Source organism: Tinamus guttatus, unplaced genomic scaffold, assembly GCF_059628265.1.
Source record: "Tinamus guttatus ecotype Peru unplaced genomic scaffold, ASM5962826v1 Tinamus_guttatus_pri_ptg000032l, whole genome shotgun sequence".
Classification (NCBI taxonomy): Eukaryota; Metazoa; Chordata; class Aves; order Tinamiformes; family Tinamidae; genus Tinamus; species Tinamus guttatus.
Genome location: NW_028288566.1, coordinates 1,937,647 through 1,961,591, shown reverse-complemented (window position 1 = coordinate 1,961,591; position 23,945 = coordinate 1,937,647). Strand labels below are relative to the sequence as shown.

General features: G+C 49.5%; 1 protein-coding gene across 1 annotated transcript in view; it reads left to right on the top strand.

Annotated features, from left to right (window-relative positions):
- The window catches only part of ZC3H3 (zinc finger CCCH-type containing 3), a 69,980-nt gene that overhangs the window by 30,328 nt on the left and 15,707 nt on the right, over positions 1–23,945 (top strand). The window contains exons 3-7 of the mRNA XM_088531359.1: positions 7,902–8,095; positions 11,515–11,599; positions 14,141–14,299; positions 15,623–15,692; positions 17,978–18,109. Coding sequence (XP_088387485.1) covers positions 7,902–8,095; positions 11,515–11,599; positions 14,141–14,299; positions 15,623–15,692; positions 17,978–18,109 — 640 coding nt within the window. The remainder of the gene's footprint in view (positions 1–7,901; positions 8,096–11,514; positions 11,600–14,140; positions 14,300–15,622; positions 15,693–17,977; positions 18,110–23,945) is intronic.

Below are 23,945 nucleotides of genomic sequence, written 5' to 3'. Positions count from 1 at the left end.
TTTCCACCCCTGCTTCCCATCCTTGTGGGAGATCTTCTTCAATCTGCTCCCATTTTTCCCTCATTTTGTAGGGCTCTGCGATCACTCCCTGGATGGGACAGCCTGTTGCTGCGGGAGGATGAAGCGTTATCCCGTATCCCATTCCCGGTGCCTGAATATAGCGCGGTCGCTAGCCTGGCCGCCTGAGCGGAGCGCCTGAAGCCGCTACCACCTGCCTGGCTCGCGTGCTGTAGGAGATCCCTTTCAGCTCAGCAGAATTAAACCATAATGAACTTTGTCCAATCGTCGGAGCTAATGGGGTGAAAGGAATCTAATTAATGGGTACAATGGTCCCCCGGTCTTGCTGGCATAATTGCTGAGCCGCTGCGGCATTAGAAAGCGCCTCGGAGCGCTGAGCATTAGGGGCTGTCAGCACTTCCTTTCTCAATCTTAGCTTAAGCGGTTTAACGGGACGCTAGCAGGGGCTTTGGGCTGCAAGTTGACCTACCTTGAAAGTGGTTTCATCTACACAGCCGCGTTTTCCGGGAGGATTTGGGCTTGGGTTTTTTTGCCTTCCTCTGACTGTTGCAATGGAGGAATTTTCCCAGCCTTTGCTGGGAAACCCAAGTGGCCGTTGAAGTGTGTCCGGAGATGCTTGGGTGACTTTGAGCAGAAGGCACCAACTGCTTTCTGGAGGGCAGAGCTGTGCCCAAAAGGGGCAGAGTGCATTTGGGCTGGGGTCTCAGCTGGGCAGGGAGCGAGCGGAGCTGCTTTGGGATGGGCTTTGTAGTCACACAGATGAGGACTCTCAATCCCTGGAAGCTTTGAGAAGAGCTTCAGGAGAGCCAAAAACATGAGAAATTGCACCAGGCAGGGAGATAGCAGTATGAAGTGGACTTTGAGGCTATGTGTTTTTCAGAAACTGATGATAAAAATGGAGGGAGATGAAGTGATTAAACAGGAGAAAGCAGCCAGTAGAGCAGTAGACCTCAATGAGGAAGCTGCCGTAGTCCCCACTTGGACAGAAGAGTCCAGACTCTGGGTCATTGGGATAAATGGTGCGATGGTCCTGGCCAGAAGCGCTGTGAAACAGCCCAAAATTATAATCCTGGTACATAGTCTGAATGTAGGTGCTGGTCGCGAGGTGGCAGAAGAAACGGAGCTGTCTTAGACCTCAGGAAAAGACTGTGGAGGAAGACAGAAAGAGGAGGCCCGCTTATTGCCAGCCTCCCTCTTGGAAAGCGAGGCCGCCACAAGATGAGTGATGGAGGCCGCAGCAGCTGTTTGCTTTCCAGAACGATGATGAAATGTTAGTTACAGACAGAAGCAGCATCCTGCAGAGAGGGACAGAGATGGAGCCACATTGAAGCTAGCCACCTTCACAGGGGGATGCCATGGAAGGAGCAGAAGGAAAATCAGGGCTGAAGCCTTGTTGCGGGCTTGGAAGAACTGCTCGTGGCAAGAAATGGATGGCGTAAATCTCCTATATGTAAATCTCCTTTATGTATAAATACGAAGGGATTCCCACTGTGTTGGGATGCTTTGCTTGACTTCTGGACCTTCAGAGGCCTGGTGAGACCCTATGGGCCATGAAGAGGGGTCAAAAGTGATTTCAGGTACTATTTAACTTACACATAAAGTCTGAAATTCCTTAAGTGTTGGCAAATCTTGCAGTGGGTGGAAGGAGAAGCCCCTTCCTTGGGGCTTAGCCAGGTGCACCCTTCAGCAGCGCTAGCCCAAAAAGTCCCCAGAAGCTTGGCTGCCTCTGCGGAAAGGTCTCGGTCCCTTCTTCCCCTCCTCGCTTGCAAGCGAGGAAGGAAGAGCCGTAGCGCTCCGGAAATCTGCTGATGCAGCAGCAGGGGAAAAAATGATCCTCGAGCAGAAATGCCGGTGTTCGCGCAGGACAGATGCGATTTGCTCGTGCACTAAAGCCAGAATGACCCCTGAGCATCCATGAAATCTGATTTTCTCTTGTTTTAGGGGCAGCGATTGTGATCGGAGGATGAGTATGTTCTCACACCAGTTCAGTGACTTTAACAACGGATGTTTTTTTGCTTGTCCCTCTTGCCCCTGCTTCCTGGTTATTCAGTGCCAGTCATGTTAGAGCGGAGAGACCGATTAAACTCATGGCATTAGCAACACTTTTGAATTAACAGCAAAACTCTCTTGTTATCCTCAAATAATTAAACTTTCAGTCAATAACCTTTTTCTAAAATAATCCTGCCCAGCTGTAACAGGAGGGCTGTGCAAGCGAGAAGGCTGCGGAGAGCAGCGGTTGCTTCTGTGGGATTAATCCCATGGCGCTCGGCATGGAGCATCCCCGGTGTGATCCCATGGGGTCCCCTGTGTCTCCTGTGTTTGGGGCCCTGTGCTCGCTCCAGCGCTGTTAGTTGATGTCCCCCATCCCTGATTCTCCTGCCATGGCCAAGAATGGGAGGCAGTGACCACCTTCTGTCATGGACCCCGCTGACATCGCAGTGTTTCCTTGCAGCTGCTTGTCTTTTGGTCTCATCGGATCCTTCCATTGTGAGCACTTCCAACCATGGACTATGTCCTTCTAGCTCATGAAGAAGAGGACAAGAGAAGAGAGATCCATTGAGGACATAAGAGCTGCAAAGCTGAGGGCATGGAGATGAGCGATGGAAGCAGATATGACACTCTAGGCATTAATATAGCATTACATCCATGCTTTGCATGAAGAAAAACATAAAAAATAGTATTGATAACCAACCTAGACTGCTTCCCTCTCTGAAGACTCATCCCCTGGCCCACTGGCAGTTGGGAGAAGGGTGGTGTTGGGTCAAAGTATCTTCCAAGGCATCATAAATTTAAGGGACCCTCCTTAAAGGCAATTTGCAGCATTACCATAAATTGCCTAAATTTACGGCTCAGCCTCTGCGTGGCACTGCCAGGGGCAGGAAGAACAGCGTGAAGATTGCAGACGTTGTAGAAAGGCTGGTGACGTCCTGTTGCCTTGCATAATCATGGAAAATAAAGGGGCCAGAGAGGCAGGGTTGTAGTCAGGAGGCTGAGCATGTCATGGGACATTAAAACGTTCCTTTCAATTTGCTTTTTACTGCTCAAGTCGTTAACCTCCTATGTGCTCTTTGGCTGTTATTGACCAACACGTGGCCGTGAGCAGAGGCAGAACTGCGGATCAAGTGCCGGTGATCAGCCCGACAGCTCGTTTTCCTCCTCCTCCTGTAGGAAAAGGGACTGTAACACGTGGGGATGCTCTGAGTGATGCTGGATACAGCTGGCTCTGCGGAATCACCCCCCTAAGCTCGTGCTAGGTGTGTGGTTGGGGCAGTTTGACCAAAGCTGGGGTCTTTGCACCTATTTCAGCTGGTGGGAGAGTGTCTCTAATGATGCCCTGAGTTGGTTCTTGTTGCTGGCGTATGTTACTGCCTAAACATCTGTGAAGGGTTCGTGGTGCTTTGGTTTTGGCTGTTGAAAAGGGCTTTGCAGTCCAGTAGTCACCTGGTAAATGTGTTGCCCTCCAAGACGTGGGGTTTAAAGCTCAGAGATCCCAAATGAGGCTGATTTGTGTTGTGTTGTGATGTCGCCTTCTCCCTTTTGGGTCCTCCTGCTGGTCTCAAAGCAATCCAGGATGCATGGTAAGGGCTTGGGGTGCTCCTTTGCTTTGGTAGCAAACGTTTTCTCCTATTCTTCCCTAAAATCTCTTCCCCTTACTCTTTTTTTTTTGTTTGTGATATAGATAATTCCGAGCTTGCTCTCTCAGGAAGCTGCCAGCACAGTGGTTGCAGGTAGTTGAGCTCTACAGAGGGACCCAACCTTGGACTGGCAACAACATTTGGGGTTACAAGTTTGAAACCTGCGGAGAACCTATAAAACCCTGCAGAAGTTGCACAAATTAACCCACTTTTTAGTCATTACTTCTGGAGTGCAAATATTCAACTCCAGCTTGGCTTGTGTCACACTCTCTACTTAGCCTGATCTATTAGATATCAATATTTCATGAAAGACAGTGAGGATGTTTCCAGACCAGACTAGTGAACTGAAGCCTTGGCTGAAGTGACCCAGATTGAAGACACTTGCTGGGGCTAGGAATATTCTGGGTGAAAAACACTGCAAAAAAATGTGTGTGAATCCCTATTTTAGCTGTACAGAAGCAGGCACTGGAAGTCCCTAAGGAGGGGATGCGGAGTGCAGTTTCTGCATGTGCGTCTCACCTTGAGCAAGTTGCTTCTCCCCACTGAGATGGTTTTTGTCCAGCTGTTTTAAAAAATAATAATAATCAAGTGTAAATTGGAAGCATCCAGCCTTCTGGCAGAGATGTGATTTGGTTGCTCTGTGAGAGGCCCTTTGAGAAGGTGCCGTGAGAAGAATGTGAGATTATTCCGTTTTCTGCCTTGCTCCGAGTGTAATTGTTTGCGCAGGGAACTTCTGCAGCTTGGGCGAGGGCTGCGAGGAAGTGTCATGCTTCTGGGATGTGGAAGATGAGAAAACCACACACACAAAAAAAAAAAGCAAGAAAAGAGAAGACTGGCAGCCCTGCATTGCAGGTATAATCAAATGTTTGTTACGTAACACGCAGTCCTAAAAATTACTGCAATATTTTAAATGGCGGGATTAAGCGATTGGGTGACCTGTAAAGATGAAGAAATCCATTTAGATGTCTCGGGAATGGTGCTGGTGAGGGCAAAAAAGCTGAAAGTGACTAAATGTGGGAAGGAAATGATTGTGTTTTTGGAAGGCAAGTTGTAGTGTGTGCAAGCGAGCTCGGTGGCTTTGCATTTGAGCCTGGTTTGCATGTCGTCAGGAGGGCTCACGTCTGCCATGCTGAAAATGACTCCAACCAGCTCTGGGAATGCAGGAGAGCAAAACAAATAAAAGTCGTTAGTCTGATGGCCAGTGAGGGAAGACATTCTGCTGAAAGTCTGGCCAGCGTGAGGCCCCATGCCCTGGTGTTTCAGGAGCTGGATGCTCCTTCTCAAGCCCTCGTGTCCTCTCCTTTTCTTGACCTTCTGCAGTTCATCCTTCATCAGGCTTCATATTTTTCTCTCCTGCTCTACCTGGAAACCGTGCTTCGGGACTGTAGATCTGCTGCTGCTTTGTGTGTCTCCATCCCAGTGGAGGTGGCCACACCTTGGAGGTGGCACCAGTCACCCAAGGTCCTTCTTCCCATTTTTGCTGAGGCTGTTGAGGACACCCGGTGGTCCTGGCCCAGATTCACGTTGCTGAGGTTGATCAAGATTTAAATTCCCAAGACAGAAACCCTTGATTTAAGTCATTGAGTTTGATCTCATCCCACATCTTTGTTCCGCGGTTGTTTTTTGAGCCAAGTCTTGATTCTCATTGCTTGCTAACCATTGCGATACACTCGTAAGTATTTTTCTTCTGCAAATGTGGAGAATTTCTCATACAGATGTGCTTTCATTTAGGCAATTACATAACTTAATACACACTCATTGAGCTTTGTAATTTTTCCTGGGCTTAGGAAATAGTAAGTGAGACCTGGATTCAATTTTTTTCCTTGAGATTAGCACCAAGCTGCATTTGAAGGCACACATAGATTCCACCGAACACAACTAAGAGAAATGTGCTGAGTGCCTGGGAGTCCACGCTGAGCTTCCGAGCACAGATTTCCTTATTCGATACGTTAAAAATGAAGAATTGTTGGTAGCTCCGTTAGCATCATTGTTTGTCGCTGCTTTTAAAGCCAAGGGACATGTCCAGCATAAACAGCAACCTGTCCTTTAACAGGATGGTGCCACCTGTAGCTCCAAGAAATCCTTTTTACGCTCGCTAAGAAGCTGGTAGGAGGTTTCTATTCTGCTCTTGTGGTTTCCTGTTTAATTTATATACATCAGGCTCCTTGATATTCAGCATATAGACGTGTATATGTGTGTGTGTCTGTGCTTTCTTTGGGCCAGATGTCCTCATACCTACAGGCAACGGCACGCGCATGTGCATTGCTTGCGGATACCAAATCTGAACTTTGAATGAGGTCTTTTGCTCCACTCAGTTTCATTTCTCAAGTCCTTGGCCTGGAAATTCCCCTGCTGCTGGAGCTCCTAGTCTCTTCCATCCAGATCTGCATGAGTAAGCAGTGGAATTCCCGGGATTTGAGTGAAGCTGCCTGTTGACCAGGCGGAAGAGCCCGGCGCTCGAGATAGCCAACGTTTTATCATCCACTTTTAGCACAATGTTGAGGTTTGTCACCCAAGCAGCGGCACCACGGTCAGTGTCCGACCACCTTCCTTTTCCCAACTTCACTCTTCCCTCTTTTTCTTTTCCCCATGGAAAAATGGGGCCTCCCTGGCCCACCCTGAGGAACGCTGACCCTCACCCTCACGCTGTCAAGGTTATGGCGATAAATCCTGGCGCTTTGTCACCGCTCCGCGGAGTAAATTGGCTGGCCGCTCTTGGGCTGAAGGGGAGATAATTTGCTGTAGTATTTCAAATGGATTAGAGATGGATTTGAAGGGAAAGTTCATGCCTCCCATTACAAAGGCGAGAAAGAAGACTATCTTAAGGCACTGTTCACACTCCGGCCTTCATTATCCACGCTTAATACCTTTCCCATTTTCCAGCGTTAATGAAATTTCCTGCCGGAGCGGGCCGGCTGGCCGGCCGGCAGCACTCCACAAGCACGTGTGGAGCTTGCGGCGCCCGACGGGGAATTACAAGGACCTGGCGCTGGGGCCGTGTTCACCGGGCCGGGCGTTTGCAGCTCCTTAATTGGATCCTCCCCTTGAGTGAGGAACTTGTGGAAGACGCAGACGGCATGATCCCGGACGCTTTCTCCAACGTATCTAGCTACTGCCATATATATTTTATTTTTTATTACTTACTTGACCTGCTTTTTTATTATTCTTAAGTGCTCAACGTTGCTTTTTTCACAGCCTTAGCAGTGCGTTTATCCTCCCGCTCTGAACCTGCAGATGCTTCGGGATAAACACTGGATTTTTCCGTCCAGTGGCAGCATTTTGGCAACTTGGTAGCCCTTGCTGAATGAATGACCCATGCCGTTAAGCACCAAAAAATGTAGCTATTACATTGTGCAATTCCTTTTTGCTTTGCAGCGTCCCCTCACTGCAAGGTAATGCTCTCCAGTGCTTGCATCCTGCTGATAGGATAGTGGGCCTTAATTTACGGATATTCTTCAGTAATGCACACTTTATGTACATGGGGCTAATAGCATTATGGGCATAGTTTGTCCTAATGCAAAATTAGAGCTCACGATTTGCATAAACAAATTGCTGTCTGGATTAGTGCTGAATGCCAATGACGCCCAATGCCCGATGGCCGAGGTGATCTGCTCTTGGCTCAACGGCGCCCAAGGAGGGTAGTATCCCCCCTCTCAGCCCTCTCCTTTGCTGAAAAATTTGCACAAAAGGGACCTTGAATCTGCCTCCTGACCCAGCTTGTGTTGCAGGCTCCGTCCTAGATGTTGGGTGCCTGGTGATAGGTGGGGAACGGCATCAGTCTCAAACCTTCGCAGCAAAAGCCAGGAGCTGGGGTTGGAGGTAGCTGCAGCGATCCCAAAGCTGGCAGAGCTCCGTCAAGCTCAGGGACTGTCCCACATTCCTGATTGCTCCTCCTGTCTGTGCTGTTACCAATGCTCATTTCTTTGCTGGTGGGCCTAGAGCTGCAATTGATGAGTCTTGGGGTGATGGGACCACGTGGACCATTTGTGGAGATCTAATGCAATATCTGTGACTGCGAAAGCCGGAAGTAATGGAAAATTGGAGCTTTTCCACAGTCCAGAGCAAGAACATCCCTGGTTTCTTTCTGTAAGGCTGGAGAGCTCTTTCTCCATCATCCAGTGCCATATCCTGTGGGTTGTGAGTGTGGAGTCTGCGTCTGGATGTTCCTCAGAGCCTTGGGTTTGTCCGTGCAGCAGCAGCCTCTGGTGATCCACACTGACCCCCTCTCCGTCTCCCATTTCCTTGCAGATCGCCGGGATTGAACCCAGCGCGCCCGTCACCAACGAGCAGCAAGTCGCCGCAGCTGCAGCAGCGCTGGCGGAGCAAGGGCTTGCGCTGCATCGGGGGCGTCATGTACAGGGTGTCAGCCAACAAACTCTCCAAGACCTGCAGCACCCCCGGCCGGAGCAGGGACCTGAGCACCAAGAGCCCCAGCAGAGCAGGTGAGCGCTGAACGTTTTAACAGTGGTTTTAACAGCTCAGTGGTACTGGTTTTAACAGTGTCTGGAGAATTTTTTTGAGTTTCTGCCCGGGCCTCTCATACATTTGCTCCATGTCTGCTTTATTGGTGATGGTAACATCAAGTAATTGTAGGTAACGTCCCTCCTGAGAGCATGTGGGGGAGGCTCAGCAGCGTCAAGGGACGTGTGTGTGTCCATATGGCCCACACAAACATCCACAATCCTGCCTGTAACCCAGTAATCCTTGGCTTTGCCGTTGCATCCAGAGAAGGAATCAACTTTTCAAAAGCTTGGGGAGAACCCTCCATAAAGTGAGCTCAAGCAAAGCCTGGTGTCAGCGAAGCTGCGTTTCCGAGAGCTTTGCTTCCAGCAGTGGGATTTTCCAAAGTGTCTGAATCTCTTAACTCTTTGTGCCTGTCCGTGGGATCAGGCACTTCTAAGTGCTTTGGGAGGCTCTCTTGCAGAGCTGCTGCTTGCTGTTATGACATGTGTTAATTTAAAGCATTTGTAAGAAATGAGAAAAAACTGCCAGATAAAATGGATAAAAATGGATGAACTGCCTGATAAAATGCCCTTTAATAGAGATGAGAGCAGTGTGACACCCTTGGGGCAGGAGTGATCAGCAGCACAAAACCAAGGGGGAACATCCAAGTTACAAGAAGTCCTGCTGTTGAGGACCAGTTTCTCCAGGGCATCATCTAGGGCTGAACCAACAACCAGCAAAGACAGTGAACATCTTGAAACCGTTCAGACATGTGCGGGGACCATTCTGCTGTAGTCTCTGTGGGAAGGCCTTAGGTGGACAGGCAGTGATTCTGTGAAGTGCTGGAGAAAGTCCGTTGGTTTGACCATGGCATTGGGATTTGTAAAGGGCAGGTTACATGATCTCCTGCTCGAGGAGGACATGGGTAGAGGGGGTCCTGCCTTGCAGTGAGGTGGGCTTGATGACTCCAGCTGCTGCTTGATTTTCAGTAGATCCATTTAATTAGATGCCAAGAATTAGACCAAGGGGAGAAACACCCAAGCCCAAATGCAGTTTCTGGAAAGAGGGTTGAGCTGTGGATACGATGGGGATTTTCTCTGGGGCAGCAGCATGACAGATGGGGTTTTGCTGGGTGGCATCTCAGGTTCCTCTAAATGTGAACAAGGAGATGCGATGGCCACCGTTTCCTTGGCCACGCTTTTGCGTTGAAGGGAAATAAGCATCCCCTAGAATCCTTGGGACTTTCTGCAAAGACTTTCCGCCTTTTTGTCCTCGGTTGGAGAACAGCAGAATCTCGGGAAGACGTGAGCTTCGGTCTCAAGAAAGGTCCCAGCAAAACGCAGAGTAAGTGACTGTCTCCCAGCTTTGGTCTCATTGCTAAGGGCTCGCAATGTCCCCATGCAGCGTTTATAACCCTAAATCTTCCTTTTCTGGTGTGTGTCAGTGCTCTTGTGTTGCATTTTGGCTGTCGCCGTAATCCCTCGTGCTTTGCAAGGCTGGATTCGGCGTGCACGCATTTATCTTGCTTTAGGGTAGCTGCGGCTGGTGCCGCATGAGAGTCACACACACTGCCCGTGTGCCCAAGTCTGGGCACGTTTGCAGAATGCTCTGTGTTTAAGCACTTCACAAAGTGCATTTAAAAGAGGAAAAAAACAGCTTTTTTGCTCTCTGATAGCGCCAGACACCAGATCTTTGGGACAGTGGAGAGATGGGAGATGCTCTGGGTGCCAGGTGGCTTCTGTTTGATCTCAGCCAGACGAATCTCTGCAGCCCACTCTACCGGAAGGTCCCATTCCTGCCCCAATCCATGTGGGAATGCTATCCGCACTGTACTGCTCTTAAAACATTCCCAAATGCAATGGAATGGCAAAGACGAATAACCTGACTGAGCGGTATCGTGTTTAACGCTGTCATTTCAAAGGTGTGCAGGGAAATCTCCTGAAATTTTCAAGGAAGCCAGTGCCGACGGAGCATCCACCGCAGCGTGCAAAGACACAAGACCCGGAGCGTCGCTTCTCCGTAGGGTTAAGCTGGTTTTGCTGCCGCTTGGGAAGATCCCGTGGCGCCGCGTCCTGCCCTTCTTTGCAAAGCGACATGCCCGATCCTGCTCGGATCAGCAGCGAAGCGGAGCCCCTTGATAAGCATCGTCGCCGTGGTAGAAAACAACCACTCGGAGCGGCACGGTGGGATGCACAGCACAGAAAGTGCCTTGGACACGGCTCACAGATGCATTTGGATAGGCAGGATAGGGAAAAAAAAAGGCGCCAGGCTGCAGGCCCCGCTATTAATCATCGCTGTAATCATGCGGTTAATGAACATGACAGCTCCGGCTCCCCGCGGAGAGCGGCGCCGCGGCTGGGCTAGGTCCAACGGGCGCTTCTCCGGGTGATGCGTCCCGTTTCACACGGGCTGCATATTTCCATACGGATGATGCACCTCTGAGCAGATAAATCATTTTAAAAGAGAGGGGAAAAAAAAAGAGAAAAACACCTGTCCCTCGTTGCAAGATATAAAACATCCAGCCTGCCGCCACATTGCTGCGTGCAATCGCTTGAAAAGCCCTTAATGTGCAATTCCTTGCTGCTCTCCCTAGGTAGCTTTTATTTTTTCCCTTTCTATTTTTTCCACCTTTCCTTTTTTTGGGAGAAACAAGGCTCCCAGGTTGCAGAGTGGCCAAAAGCTAAATTCAGAGTTATGACTCACTTAACTGGTCGCTGGTTTTGCGACATTGCAAGGTTTATTTGTGAGCAGATGCCCTGGGGGAAGAGGTGCGTTGGCTGTCCATCACAGGAAACTTTTGGTCCACTTAATCCTTTTTAATGTTTTTAGTTTGCTTATAATAAGATGGCTTTGTTGATATCCTTTGTTGGATATTATTGTAGTTTTTCTTTGACATGAGTTGGTTTTAGCTGTCCAGTCCAGTGAGATGTGTGGGAAGTGGCCGAATTTCACTTATGAGGAGCTGCCAAGGACCAGGCTGGGACCATAGAGCCAAACAAGGTGATTTGGCTGCACAGCCTCATTCAGCAAGGGCAATAACTGCTGTAAAGTTATTTTTCTTCATTTCTTTCAATAGCCATTGTGCGACCCTATTGTGTGTAGATGCGGCGCCAGCGGGCACATGCTGGATGATGTGCCACATCCTGGAGTTTCTAAACTGCTTTTGCCCAAAGCTGCAATAAAAGGGGATGGAACCTGGCTGGGACAGGTTGGCAGAGGGCAGGTTTGGTGGCACATGGACTTTTCATCATATTTCAATGTAGGGAAGTTCTGCAAAATGCTAAAAATCCACCCGTGCTTGGGCTTACGAGAATTTTGTTTGACCTTTTCAGCATCCTTCCGCTCCATGCGAACCCCTGTAAAAACAGCGAGTTGTGAACATGTCTGTGGTTTCTAATCTTTCTCCTCTTTCTTTCAGCGAGGTTGACCTCGACGCCCAGCAGTCCTGGCTACTCCCCATCCAGCTACCTCAACAGATCAGCCACGAGCCGCTACATTGCCAGGTCTGTGCAACCTGGGGCACCGGCCTCTGCTTGCAATGGTGTAGGAAACTTCAGTCACAGCTGATGGGGCCCTGGCTGCTTTTATCCCAGTGTATTTGTTCCAGAGTTTGTGCCAGATGTTCCAGCTGTGGCTACATAGAATGCCAGGTTCTAGCTCTATTTTATCATCTCTCGTCCTGCCAAAGAGCATCCCAGTAATAACCCCGAGCCCTGTTGCGTGCTTTATCACATGTCCCCAGCTTGGGGACAGGCACTTCATATAAAATGTAGTCATCCTTTGCGATAACTGAGGAATAACTTACCCGTTTGCTATAAGCAAAGCCAAAACGATTAATAACATCCTTCCCTGTCCTTACTTCTCTCTGACTCTCCAGGCAGAGCTTACTCGGTCGTCTGGAAAACCAACCTGACGTTTCGTGGGTCTCTAGGAACAATTATTATAAAATTTGCCAGCAGGATTAATTGCCGTCGCGCCCAGGCTACGAACGCTTAGCGAGCTTGGCAGGCAGGGCAGCCACGAGGTCCGGGTGCTGGCAGGCAGGAGAGCCCTCTTTGAACATCATAATTTAAACCAAGGAACCTTCTTCTCTTAAATCCTTCTATAATGGCTTGGCTTATGTTAGCCTCAGAAACACCACGGGGACCGACAGGTAATTTATGGTAGAGCTTGTTGGCCCCGCTCTGTAGTCACTGAATAGTTGAAGAAAAGACACTTCTAATGAAAGAATTGATGACACTTGCAATGCTCAAGTAGGGAGCAAGTTGAGGAGGGCCTTTCCCATTTAGTATTTTGGCTATGTAAAGTTGTCTTTTTCTCACTGCATTTTAACTTGACAGCTGTGGACACGCAATCATTTTAGAGTTAAAAATGTGTCTTTCCCCCACATAGTGTCCTCGTACTGGCATTTATCACAGGTAGTATTGTGTTGTAACCCATGGGCCTGTGGTTCTGGCACCGGTAGGGCTAAGGCAGTGGAAATACATATATATATGTGTATTTATATGTCTATGCCTGGTCTCTGAGGAAGCAAGGCATGCAAAAACCCAGAGAACTGAAGGCAACGGTTTTGTGTGCCCCCCTTCAGAGCCCGATATCCTTTGCAGAAGTGAATTGACCCTCCTGCACTGTGTAATTATTGGCACACTGACAGATCAAACATGTGCCCTCAGCCCAAATCTCGACATTTCTCCTCTCCCTCCTCATCCCGTGAAACTCTAGAGCTCCTCCATAATTACCTCTTCAGCTGCCAGTTACAGAAAACGTGTGCTAAGCAACTTGGATATCCCTAAGTAACTTCAAGCGGCACCGGGCGATTAATGCAGAACTCGCCTGATGTTTGGTGCTACCGTGTGTTCCTGCCACACAGGCCCTCATTCACTGAGGTCGATAAGCAGGTGCCCACTTGGAAGCCCCTGAATAGCCCTGGAGAGCCCAATGGACCAGCTGGCAGCGGGAGACGCTGAAGTGCCCTCTGAATTGTTCAGTGTCATCCTGTGCTTTTGATCCCATCACGGGAGAGGATGTTTTCAGCTTAACAGCGTTCCTGAAAACTGCAGGAAGCTCTCTCCATACCCGTAAAATCATAGGAGAGAGTCACAGTTGTGGAGGTGGTAAGGCATCTCCAGGGGTCTCTACTCAACCTCCTGCACCAAGCAAGGCTCCTTAGAGCGAGTTGCTCGGGGCCGTGATCAGCCAAGCTGGGTGTCTCCAGGGATGGAGGTCCCACAGCCTCCCTGGACAAGCTGCTCCAGGCTCTGGCCACCCTTGTGGGAAAGACTTTTTGCTTCCATCTCATCGGGATTTCTTGTGCTCCAGCTTGTCCCTGTGACTCATGCCCTTCCACAATGTCTCTCTTGAGAGGAGGCAGTCCTCACCTTCTCTACACTGTCCCATTAAGCAGTTGCAGAGGGTCGTAAGATCCTCCTTTACCTTCTGTTTTCCTGGCTCAACAAAACACCTTGGGGCCTCTCCTTGGACATCCTGTGCCTCAACCCCAACCATCCACTGGAGTTGCTCTTGCCTGTTGCTGCCCATCACTTGGGAGTCCCAAACTGAACCCAGTGTCCACTTCTGGTCTCACAAGTGCCAAAATGAGGGCAAGGATCCCCATCCTCATCCTCTTACCCACATTTTTGCTAAATCAGCCCCAGACGCTTGCAAGGACACCTGGCTGGCTCCTGGGTACCATGTGGTCCCCCAGGATGCCCAGGTCTTCAGCTGCAGCGGAGCTACCTAGGCAGTTGACCCCAGCTTGTCCTGGTGCATAGGGCTATTTTATCCCAAACACAGATGTATCCTGGGAGATTGGTGACACATTGCAATTTTTTAGGATTCAGGGTAAAGTTGACCAAAAATCAAAATGACATAAGAGCTTAAGACCTCGTAAGAATTTCCTGAATCTCACTGTCTTTAAAGTGGAACTTGGCCTTTTCGCTGATTTTAGGAGTTGTCACCCAGTTTTCTCTATGTCGTTGTGCAAATCAGGTTGCTGTATTGATGTTGGAGATGTCACCTGAACCTGTCTGTCTCCCTCTGTTTAGCCGTGCTGTTCAGCGGAGTTTGGCCATCATTCGTCAAGCCAAGCAGAAGAAAGAGAAGAAGAAGGAATATTGCATGTACTACAACCGCTTTGGCAAGTGTAATCGTGGAGACAGCTGCCCTTATATCCATGATCCAGAGAAAGTGGCTGTCTGCACCAGGTATGGACATCAGTAAGCACTTGCTTTGACCCGTCGTAACAGATCAGGCTGTGAGTGTTGGTGGGCTTTGGTGCTTGCTCATGTGATATTCTCCAGGGAAACATCCAAATAACAGATACGTAAGAACACAAGAACTGCTGTCCTTGTCCAGGCTGAGGGTCTGTCTAACCCCATCGGTTTGGAAGGTGCCATCAGAAACAGGCCAAGTATCGAGGCCTTTGGAGGAGGCTCTTTCTCCTAGACGGGACCTCTCAGCTTCTGACAGTTAAGTCCTGTTGCTTGGTAGAGTTTTCAACTGTTAGAAGTTGCAAACAAGCCATCATGTAGTCCTTTCCTTAACCTATCATGTTTCTGACAGCAGATTGCCCAACTGAATTAATTACTGGAGGCCTCTTCATTCATGTTTTATGAGAAGTATGGAGTAATCATCCCCTAACCACTTTCTTGGCACTGTTTATAACTCTGTATAGTCCCCTTGCTTTCTCTCTCCAAACTTGCCAGCCTGGAGGATCATGATCTGTTTAATTCCTTCTAATAAGGGAATTTACACAGCATTTTACTTCTACAAAGTGCTGGTTGTGCCAATTAAGCATTGCACAACCAGACTCCAAATTAAATGGACACGTTTGGTTGTTCAGTGCAGCTTGTGAGGATCACAGATCTTGTGAGTCTCCATCCTGGCCCTCTTCTGTGAATCAGAAGACAGTGTTGGTCTTTTGTCACCTTACCTGGTGCCTTGTGGCTTTAGTCCCTTTCTGTATCTCTCTGCTATTATCTCGTGCCTCAGTGCCTTTTGTTTGAAGCTGTCCCTTTTTGCCCAGATATGGATGTCTTGAAAGGTTGCCCCAGATGTCAAGAACCTGTTGGCCTAGTTGCCATCCACCCATGCTGCCTGCATGTGAACAACTGCTCACTGTGGTAGCTCCTGGAAGAACTTTGAGTCGAGATGCCTTCTTGCTCCCTGGGATCTGGGTGTCTTGGGCAAATCCATCTCTGCAGAGGACCATCTCTGGTCCTGCTCTTCAGCCCTCATGCCTGACCACCCTTGAGCACAAAGCTGCCCTCCCTGAGCCTAATTGAGCGTCTTGCATAATCCAGCCTTTACAAAGGACCTTCCATCAACCTCTGATCTGAACATCGTGGTTCAGGGCTGAGCTGAGCATCAATCCATTGAGAAAGAGCAAGGTCCTTCAGGAGACCCTGGTTGCTCTTCTGAGGGGAGAGACAGGCATCAGTTTGCTTTGTGCAATGGCCTGTTGCATTGGACTATGGTGTGTAGTCTCGCTCTCCCGCTAAACCCTCTGCCCTCCTGTGTTTTGGCAGGTTTCTCCGTGGCACGTGCAAGAAGACAGACGGGACCTGCTCCTTCTCTCACAAAGTCTCCAAGGAGAAGGTCGGTACGGCTTCCTAGCCAGTCCTTTCCTCCAGCTTGCCTATGGAGTGGAGCCAAGGGGGTGGCATTTATGGTGGCTGTAGAGACATCACCACTAAGGAGCGTTTCAAGTTGAGTTTGTGCCAAGCTGTTGGGACTCATTTGTGGAGTCAGAGTGTCCAATGACAGCGCGAAGCGGTGAAGTGAGAGATTAATGCAGGGTTAATACCCATATTTGAACTCAGAGCACCTGGGGTTAAGGTTTTTGCAGTATCAAGAACACAGGTTGGATTGAGGACCATTTTTGCTGTGCTCAGTGTATTTGAGGCTCTTGAATTTTTATGATGCAAGGGAGGGTTGAAAAAAAATTAGTTGTTTTTCATTGAGCAATTCTCAGTTGACAGTTTAGCGAGTTAATCTCCACTCAGGGACTGGGATTTCCAGCTGGATGTAGCCTTGTGGTCCTAAAGATTGAAGCCCAGGTAAGGTTGGCCAAGCGCAGCTGCAGGCTCATGGCTGGGACAAAATGCTTTAAGCTTTGGGTGGCCTTGCAGGGACGTTTGTCCATCACAAAGGACCACACGGGCAACAGGAGGGAGTTTAAATCCCGTGTGTGTGTTAAAACTGCAGTTGGAGCAGTGTCACTGTGCTGGGAGCAGTTCCTGGTCTTCTCCAGGGATGCAGGTGCTGAAATGTGGTTGGGATGAGACCTGATCTTCCCTGGGGAACCCATAGGAATTCATGCCTTCCGTGCTCATCGTATGGGTCCGTGGACAAGGAGCTGCCGAGGTTGCCAACAGGACTGCGGTTTGGTGCTGCTTGCTGTCCCATGGACTTGGGAAGTGTTAGCGTCCCGTGAGTTGATTCCTGGTCACATTTTGGGTTCCTGTGTGGGATGCAGAAATGGACCATCCCATTGGAAACCCTCGTCTTTACCCGGGAAAGCCGCCTGGATTTCCCCGTTACAGCAGGGATCCAGTGAAGAGCGTTTCCCTCTCCCCAACACCCCCCTCCTTTCCATCCCAAGCTCCCGCTCCAGCTGCTCTCCAGGAAGCGACTCGTGCTCACCGCAAGCCCCTGCTGTTCCGACAGCTTTTCCCCTTGAGAGAGTTGGCTGCGAATCAGCGTTTTTTCTCCCTAATAGAGCCGCCAAAGTCCGCTGCGAGCAATTTGGTGCTTCCCGGCGAGCTCGCGGGTTCATTAGGCGCTGCCTCCGGAGCGCGCGCGCGCCCGCGCTCGGAGCTGTCGAGCCGGGGCCGCAGCATGCCAGTGCCTTGAATTAATGTTATTGTTATTTGCGTGGATGTAGTGGGGTGCAAACAAGGTTAATTGAAATGAGAGCGCTGCTTCCTCTTGATAATAGCTCCTGCTTGACAGCTAGGAGGAGTTTATTTGGGCCTAAGAGCCGCCTTTATTATCCCTTTTTATTAGAGCTAATTTGGGCCCTATATCAAAAACTGCATTAAGGGAATCGTTTGCGGTCACACGGCCCCCCCGGCAAAAAAAGATAGCCCTAGAGCCCTGTCCTTTATGGTAATGCCTGCGGTTAAAAGACGATTAAAATTAAACTCTTTTCTTTCCAAGCACCCTTTGTTTTTTCTTCTCCTCCCCTCTCTATTCCTCTTTTTTCCTGCTTTTCCTCCGGCCGACAGATTTATTTAAAACCCTCGGGTGCCCTTCAGGGAGAGGGACTTTCCGGCGGCGGCCGCCGTTATTGTAAATATCGCCTTGGGGATGCTCGCGGCAGGCTGTAAGTAAATCCGGCACTTAGGCGCCAGCGGGAGGACGGAGGAAAGAGCTGGAGGGTCTGGGGCCTGGGAAAGGGCAAGGAAGGGAAAACGGGGCTTACAGTCCCCAGCAGCACAGCCGCGTGCTCGGATTGGCGCCTTTTGCGAGCAGAGTTGCTGCTCTTCTCGCCCCTTCAAGGTCAGCCAGGCGCGTTGGCAGCTTTACGGTTGCAGGGACAGCCGGGGAAGCCCCTGCTGGTGACGGCTGAGTTTATTACAATTCTCCTCTCCCTTCCCTGTGCTGCATAAGGAGGCCGTTTCCTCTGTGCTGGCAGTTTTGGCTCTTCCCAGGATGCAATGGCAGCGGGGATGCCGTGAGCCCGCGCAGTGCCAGGGAGCCGTATTGCAGGAGCCCAGCAGAAGAGCTAAAAATACCACGGGGAGCAGCGGCTGACAAAAAAACATATTTATTTTATGCATGTCAGGGTTTTATTTCAGTCCTGGGTGCTGGAGCAGCTCCTAATCTCCATGACTGTGGCGGGGGGAGCACTGATGGTTTCTTCTCCTCTGCCCTTGCAGATGCCGGTGTGCTCGTACTTCTTGAAGGGGATCTGCAGCAACAGCAACTGCCCCTACAGCCATGTCTACGTGTCCCGCAAAGCCGAGGTGTGCCAGGATTTCCTCAAAGGCTACTGCCCCATGGGAGAAAAGGTAAAAGAGGGGCTCGGCACGCTGATTCCCCCACCATGGCTGGGATGGATGCTCACAAGCTGTTCCTCATGCGAGCGATGGCACCGAAGGGAGCCGTACAGCTGGAAGCTGCCAAACACCTGGAGGTGATGAACGGCAGCCCCTTGTCTTTCTGGAGGTTTACGAGCCAAAGGGTTTTATTGCCTGACCAGTAGGCAACATATGAAAGGTGTTTCTGGCCACCCCAGGGCCTCCATAATGTTTCCCACTACTCATTGTTTTTCATGGCTTCCTTCTCCACCCGGCCATAGCGTTGAGCCAAGGGAGAAGGTAGACCATCTATCTACCATAGATACGGAGGACTTTGGGATCTACCATAGTTCTCCTGGGTTTCAAGGACCTGGGACCTTGGCATGCCTTGCTGTGTGATTACTGCACCGTAGTCATCCTGAAAGACCAAATCTGGTTTTCAAGGAGTTCCTTGCCATGACGGGTTAATTAAACATATATCTACCTTTTTTAAGGGTTCCTCGTCCTGGTGATGGAATGGTGAAGAGCAACAGAGTGCTCCAGGGATGGACCTTCCTTGGCTTTATGCTGAGATGAATTTCTCTTCACCTCTCTAAGATGGAGTTTGTAGCCTCAGCATGACATGAAGTCTTTCCTGTGTGCTAAGCGTGGATCTGTAGCCTCCTGTTCTACCTTATTGACCTACTCTGATTGGGTCCTAGGCTTTCTCCAGACTGTTCCGCCAAGCACTGTCTCTTGGGCCAAGAATTTCCTCCTTAGCTTTTATTTTTGGCGTGGTCCTAGGAAGTGCTGTTACAGCACGGAGATCTGAAGGACAGGCGTAAGTGCAGGTGGATGCTTGTGAGCTGCCTTAGCCATATGCTGACCCAGGTTTGGAAATTTCCAAATTCCCTGGGATTTCTTGGTGCGAGAAGCCTGATCTTCTGAGGTTCCTTAGAGGGTGGCTTTGCTGTAGTGTGGCAGCTTCCCTGAAGTGAAAACCTGTCCAAAAAATACCTTTTAATAGACAGAAATCTGTCTTGAAAGTGTCTTGATTCCTTTCCTAATGTTGGGCCAATGCTTTTTATGAGGAACCTCTGGAGACAAGTGATGTCCCAACCTCTCATGATGTAGGAAGCGGTTGTAGGTCTGGGGCACTGTCCAGGTGGTGTAAGTTGGGCCTTGGCTATGGCAGAGCTTCAAGGGACATCAGTGAGGACAAATAGGATGAGAGGTAACTTGTGGCCATGCTGCTTTGGCTCTTGTGGTAGTATCATCAGTCTCCCACAGAGAATGGCTTCTACTGCTGGAGAGAAGGTTCCCAGGTAGCTTCTGGATGTTTCTGACCTTCCTGTGTGTATCAAAAGAAAAGATAAACAGTAAATTTGCCAAAAAGATGAATAAACAGACAAGAACAGGCTCTGAGGCATGCAAAGGTTTCGTGTTTCTGATGTAGTTGAGAGCTGGTGGCCTGCTCTGTTCTGCAATGACTTACGTGGTGGCTTTCAGGTCCAGCATTCAACCATGTTCTGTGCAATGCTGTTCCATCCCTGGGAACCCCAGGCTGATTTAGCTAGAGAATGGGACCCATCCTCCTCTCTCCATCCACTTCTCTTCAGAGATTTCACCTATCACCAGTAGGAAGCATTTTACAAGGCTTTATGTAGAGGAGAACATCAGATAAATGTTTGTGGTTGGGTTCAGCTGCTGCCAGATACCAATGGCAAGTGAGCAGATACCAGCTTCTCCAGGAGCCTCGAATCCAAGCGGGACACCCTGGTGGGTACCATGATGCTGACAGGATAGCGACCGCCCAAACGCGGCTTTAAATGTGCTCTTCAGCTGCAAAAAAACCCCAAAATGAGATGCTAATGAAACAATCATTTTGTTTATGCAAAGTCTGCCAGATCGCAGGGCACCGGCCCAAATATTTCCCAGCAGGCCTGTAGAATGATATGATTTGATTGCATTTAATAGAGATGCGTGAAGAAGTGTCTGCCTAGGCATGGTTTGGCAGGCGTGCTGCTCCTGTAGGGGCTTTTTCCCCCTCCTCACGTCTGAGGCTGCTTTTCAGCAGGGGTTTTGCCAGTAAGAACTGCTGGATGGATGCTCGGAGCGATGCGTTTCTCCAAAGCCGGCACTAGAGTGGGTCATTTCCACTTTTCCTGCTTTCCAGTAGCTCTCGTTGACAAATGTCAATAAAAAGCGAATAAATAAGGTCAATAAAGCCAATTACCGTCTGCCCTTAGAACTGGAGCACAGGTGGGAGATGCAGATCCAAGGGGACAAGGACACTCAGTGGCAGGAGCAGTCCTAAAATGCAGCCGTCGGGAAGGAAGAAGAATCCAAGTAGACTTGTCCAGGCTTGTCCAGACTGGGGTGGACAGGATGAGCTGAAGCCATCGGCATTCGCGTCTGTAAGGAGAGCGGGATGTCAGCGGGAGGTGATGACCACGCTAATAAATTAACCTTTGCCTAATTACTCCTCGTAGCAGAGTCCAGAGAAGCCGGCGGACAGGGTAAACCTGGCCTCCAATGGAAAAACAAGCCATCCCACCAGCTCCCTCCAGCCCTGGCCGCGCCGGCTGTGTCCCTACAATTATTTTAAAATATTCCAATTTAAATGAAAATATAAAAGAGATATTTAGAATATTTATTCTATTAGCAAAAGTGCTTACCGCGTCGCTTTTGGAGTGTCAGAAAAGCATTCTCCTACAGATGATGGATAGCAGCCTGTAATTATATATGGGGAGAAATTGCTGAGCGGGCCATATTTAGCTGGGGAGGAGACATACCAGGGTGGGCCATTAAGGGTTAATTTTATTCTCTAAATAATAGAAAAAGTGCTGAGTCCGCTCCTTTGCACAAAGTAGAAAGTCCTCAAATGGACCCCGGAGAGTTTATAATATTCTCCTGAATCAAGTAAAAATGTTAACCTTGCTTCATAAAACGATGGCTTGTTAAAGATGCGCTGTCCCTTTTCCCTCTGAATAATTTAGGACAGGAGTAAATCTTGCCTTGTTCTGCCTTGCTGGGTCGGAGAAGCGGTGGAGAAGCTTGAGCAAGGAAGGCGAAGGGGCCCCCTCGAAGGCTAAACTCCAAGGAGGACGCCCCGTAATTAGACATTGGGATCTTTGGCATCGGCGTTGGCCTTGGCTTGGCACCTGGCTCTCCCTCCCACTGCCTTTTCCGCTTGCTTTCATGAAAAATACTCGTTTATTATCCATAATTTATTGCAGTTCCTTGCCTGAAGCACTTTCCGCTCTTGCTTCCAGGACACGCGGGTGGAAAAGATCAACCTTTGCTCGTCTCATGGGCTGTAGCTCTGACCTGCCTGCCATGGACCCTTCCTTGTGGGTTTTTAATGAGGACGACGCCGGCCATTGTGCAGGGCTGAGCTGCAGAAGGAGTGGAGAATAAGTGGAAATGCTTTAATTTTGTATCCCGAAATTCCCTTTGGAGGGGCATAGGGGAAGGTAGTGAAGCTCCTGCACCTCTTTGGAGAGGAGACAGTTCCTGTACAAGTCTCTGCTTCATTATGGAGGATGTCAATCCTCAGTATTAGTCATGTCTAGGAGGCAGCTGGTGGCAAGGTGAGAACTTGGATTTCCAGCACCTTCACCCATTCTTACATCCTGGCTTGGGAAAAGCTGCCCCAAACCATGGACATCAGGAGTTTTGGGACATCATCATCCCAGGGCAGGATCCGGAGACCTCATGTCACCTTTCAGCTAGAGCATTTTCCACTCTTTCCAAAGACTTGCAGTAGGTCTGGAGACGTAGGGCTTCCTTGAAGGTCTGGAGACGGTGCAGAGAACGGGCACCTTGCAACGCGTTTTCTCATTGCCAAACCCGAATGACGGGTGGAATAAGCGTAGCCGGGGCTGGTTGTGGTGTCGTTGCCCATAGGCAGCGTTCAACCCTCACAGCCTGTCGGAGCAGAGGTGGGGAAGTCCGCCTGGCCTCCTTCAGCATCTGGAAAATCAGTCGGTGTTAACTAAGCCTTTTCCCCACGGCGTCTGTTAGCAAGCGCGGTGCCGTAAATACCTATCTTCATATTGGTGCCATCAGCTGCTTGGAAGCCTGTGGGTAAATTTTTCCCCCTGGGGAAGCGTTAAGCAGCGCGAGACGCTGCGATTAAACAACGAGGCTACCGTGCAAGCGCCTGGGGAAATGGGCTGGAATAAATCACTGGGAAGCGGGATCGGCATGCGGAAAGTCAAGGTGCAAATGGAGCCAGCAGCAGCTTCGGGTGCCTTCAGGTCACGTTCCTAAGCGAGTCTGAATTCCAGATTTGCAGGATGGTCCTGGCTGATGGAGTTTTGAGTCGGCCTCTTTGCAAAAGGCAACTTTGAGGTTGAAAACAGGAGTTAATTAGAGCTTTTGCTGTTGCACTGGAAACACGTGAGGAATTGCTCAAATGACTCAAAATACCTGGAGCTCTGGCCCCGGTTTGTCATTTATTCAGGTAAAGTGTCAGTAATTCATGTTAACTTGGCTGGTTTGGATTAACCAGGGCTTCTCAGGGAAATGCCACTTCCTTGGGGGAAAATAAACATTGATTTTTGCCCCCAGGTGCAGTGTGTTTGCTTCTTGCAGTACCAGCTGCTGAATTTCCCAGAGAAAACTCATATGTAGGGACTTTCTCTTAGCTCACATCTTGTTCTCTTCTCTATTTCTGTGGTCTGGGGATGTCTGAGGTCGTCTTGGAGTTTCTCATCTACTGGTAGAGGTTTAACAGGTTCCCACAGTAAAATTATTTTGGTGTCAAGTGTCTAATATTTTAAACTTAACACTGTCCAAATCTTTAAGTCTGAATCTTTGGGATGGTTAATCCACATTAACCATCTTGGTGGCCACAAGGAATGACTGAATATAAATCCTTTAAAAATCATTTCTCACTCCTCCATCATATTGGTGTCTTGTTGTGCTCCACTATCCTCCTCCTCTCCAAGATCGATATCACTGCTGTGGTGGAGCTTGAACCTTCAAGGAGAGGCAGCGGGGTTTGTACTCCAGCAAATTGCTTCTTCTGAAGAGATGATCCAATGCGAGCACCTCCAACATAAGAGAGGGTGGGGAGAGGTTGGTTTGGCCTCGAATTCCTGCTGATCCTTCAGCATAGGCCATCTCTGCAGCCTGTGGCACCCTTTTCCTGGCACTGTTCTCTGCATGGCCCAGTGCTGATGATGACAAACCTTCACTGAAGAAATTGGGCATGATCCAGGCACGCAGCCATGCTGGTGCCTTGCAGTGCCACGTGGCTGCTCAGCTCTGCACAGTGCTTGGTTCATCTTTCATCTCATATGTTGCTGGTGGCACTTTTCTGATTTTACCTCCAATTCTTGCCCATTCCATGTCTCCATCACCTTCTTTTTGCCATGAATCATGTTGGAGTTGCAAACATATCCAGGGATATGTAACTGTGGCTCTGCCTGTACAAGCTCATGGGATTCATTGGGCCAGTGCGGTAACAACGGAGGGACCTTGGCCTGCCAACCGGTACTTGGCTTGTGCAGATGCCCTCAAATTGTCTTTGAGACACTGGCGTGAGATAACACCTCATTAGCAGAGCAGTAATCATCATCATGAAGACCTCAGGTCATTCATGCCTTGGGTTGGCCCCCTTCCACCCAATTATTTCTCATCTTACTCAGTCTTTAGAAGGGTCTGTGATGTTCCCCTATGGCTCTGCCCTGAGTCACACAGTGCCCTGAGTTCGGGCACTTTGTGACTGAAGTTGCCATGAACAGAAGGTTGGCTGATGACCACCTGGAACCATGCGGCTCTTACCAAGCATCTATGATGATGAGCAGCCCCTTGGTTGAGCTGCCATGGAAGGTTTGAG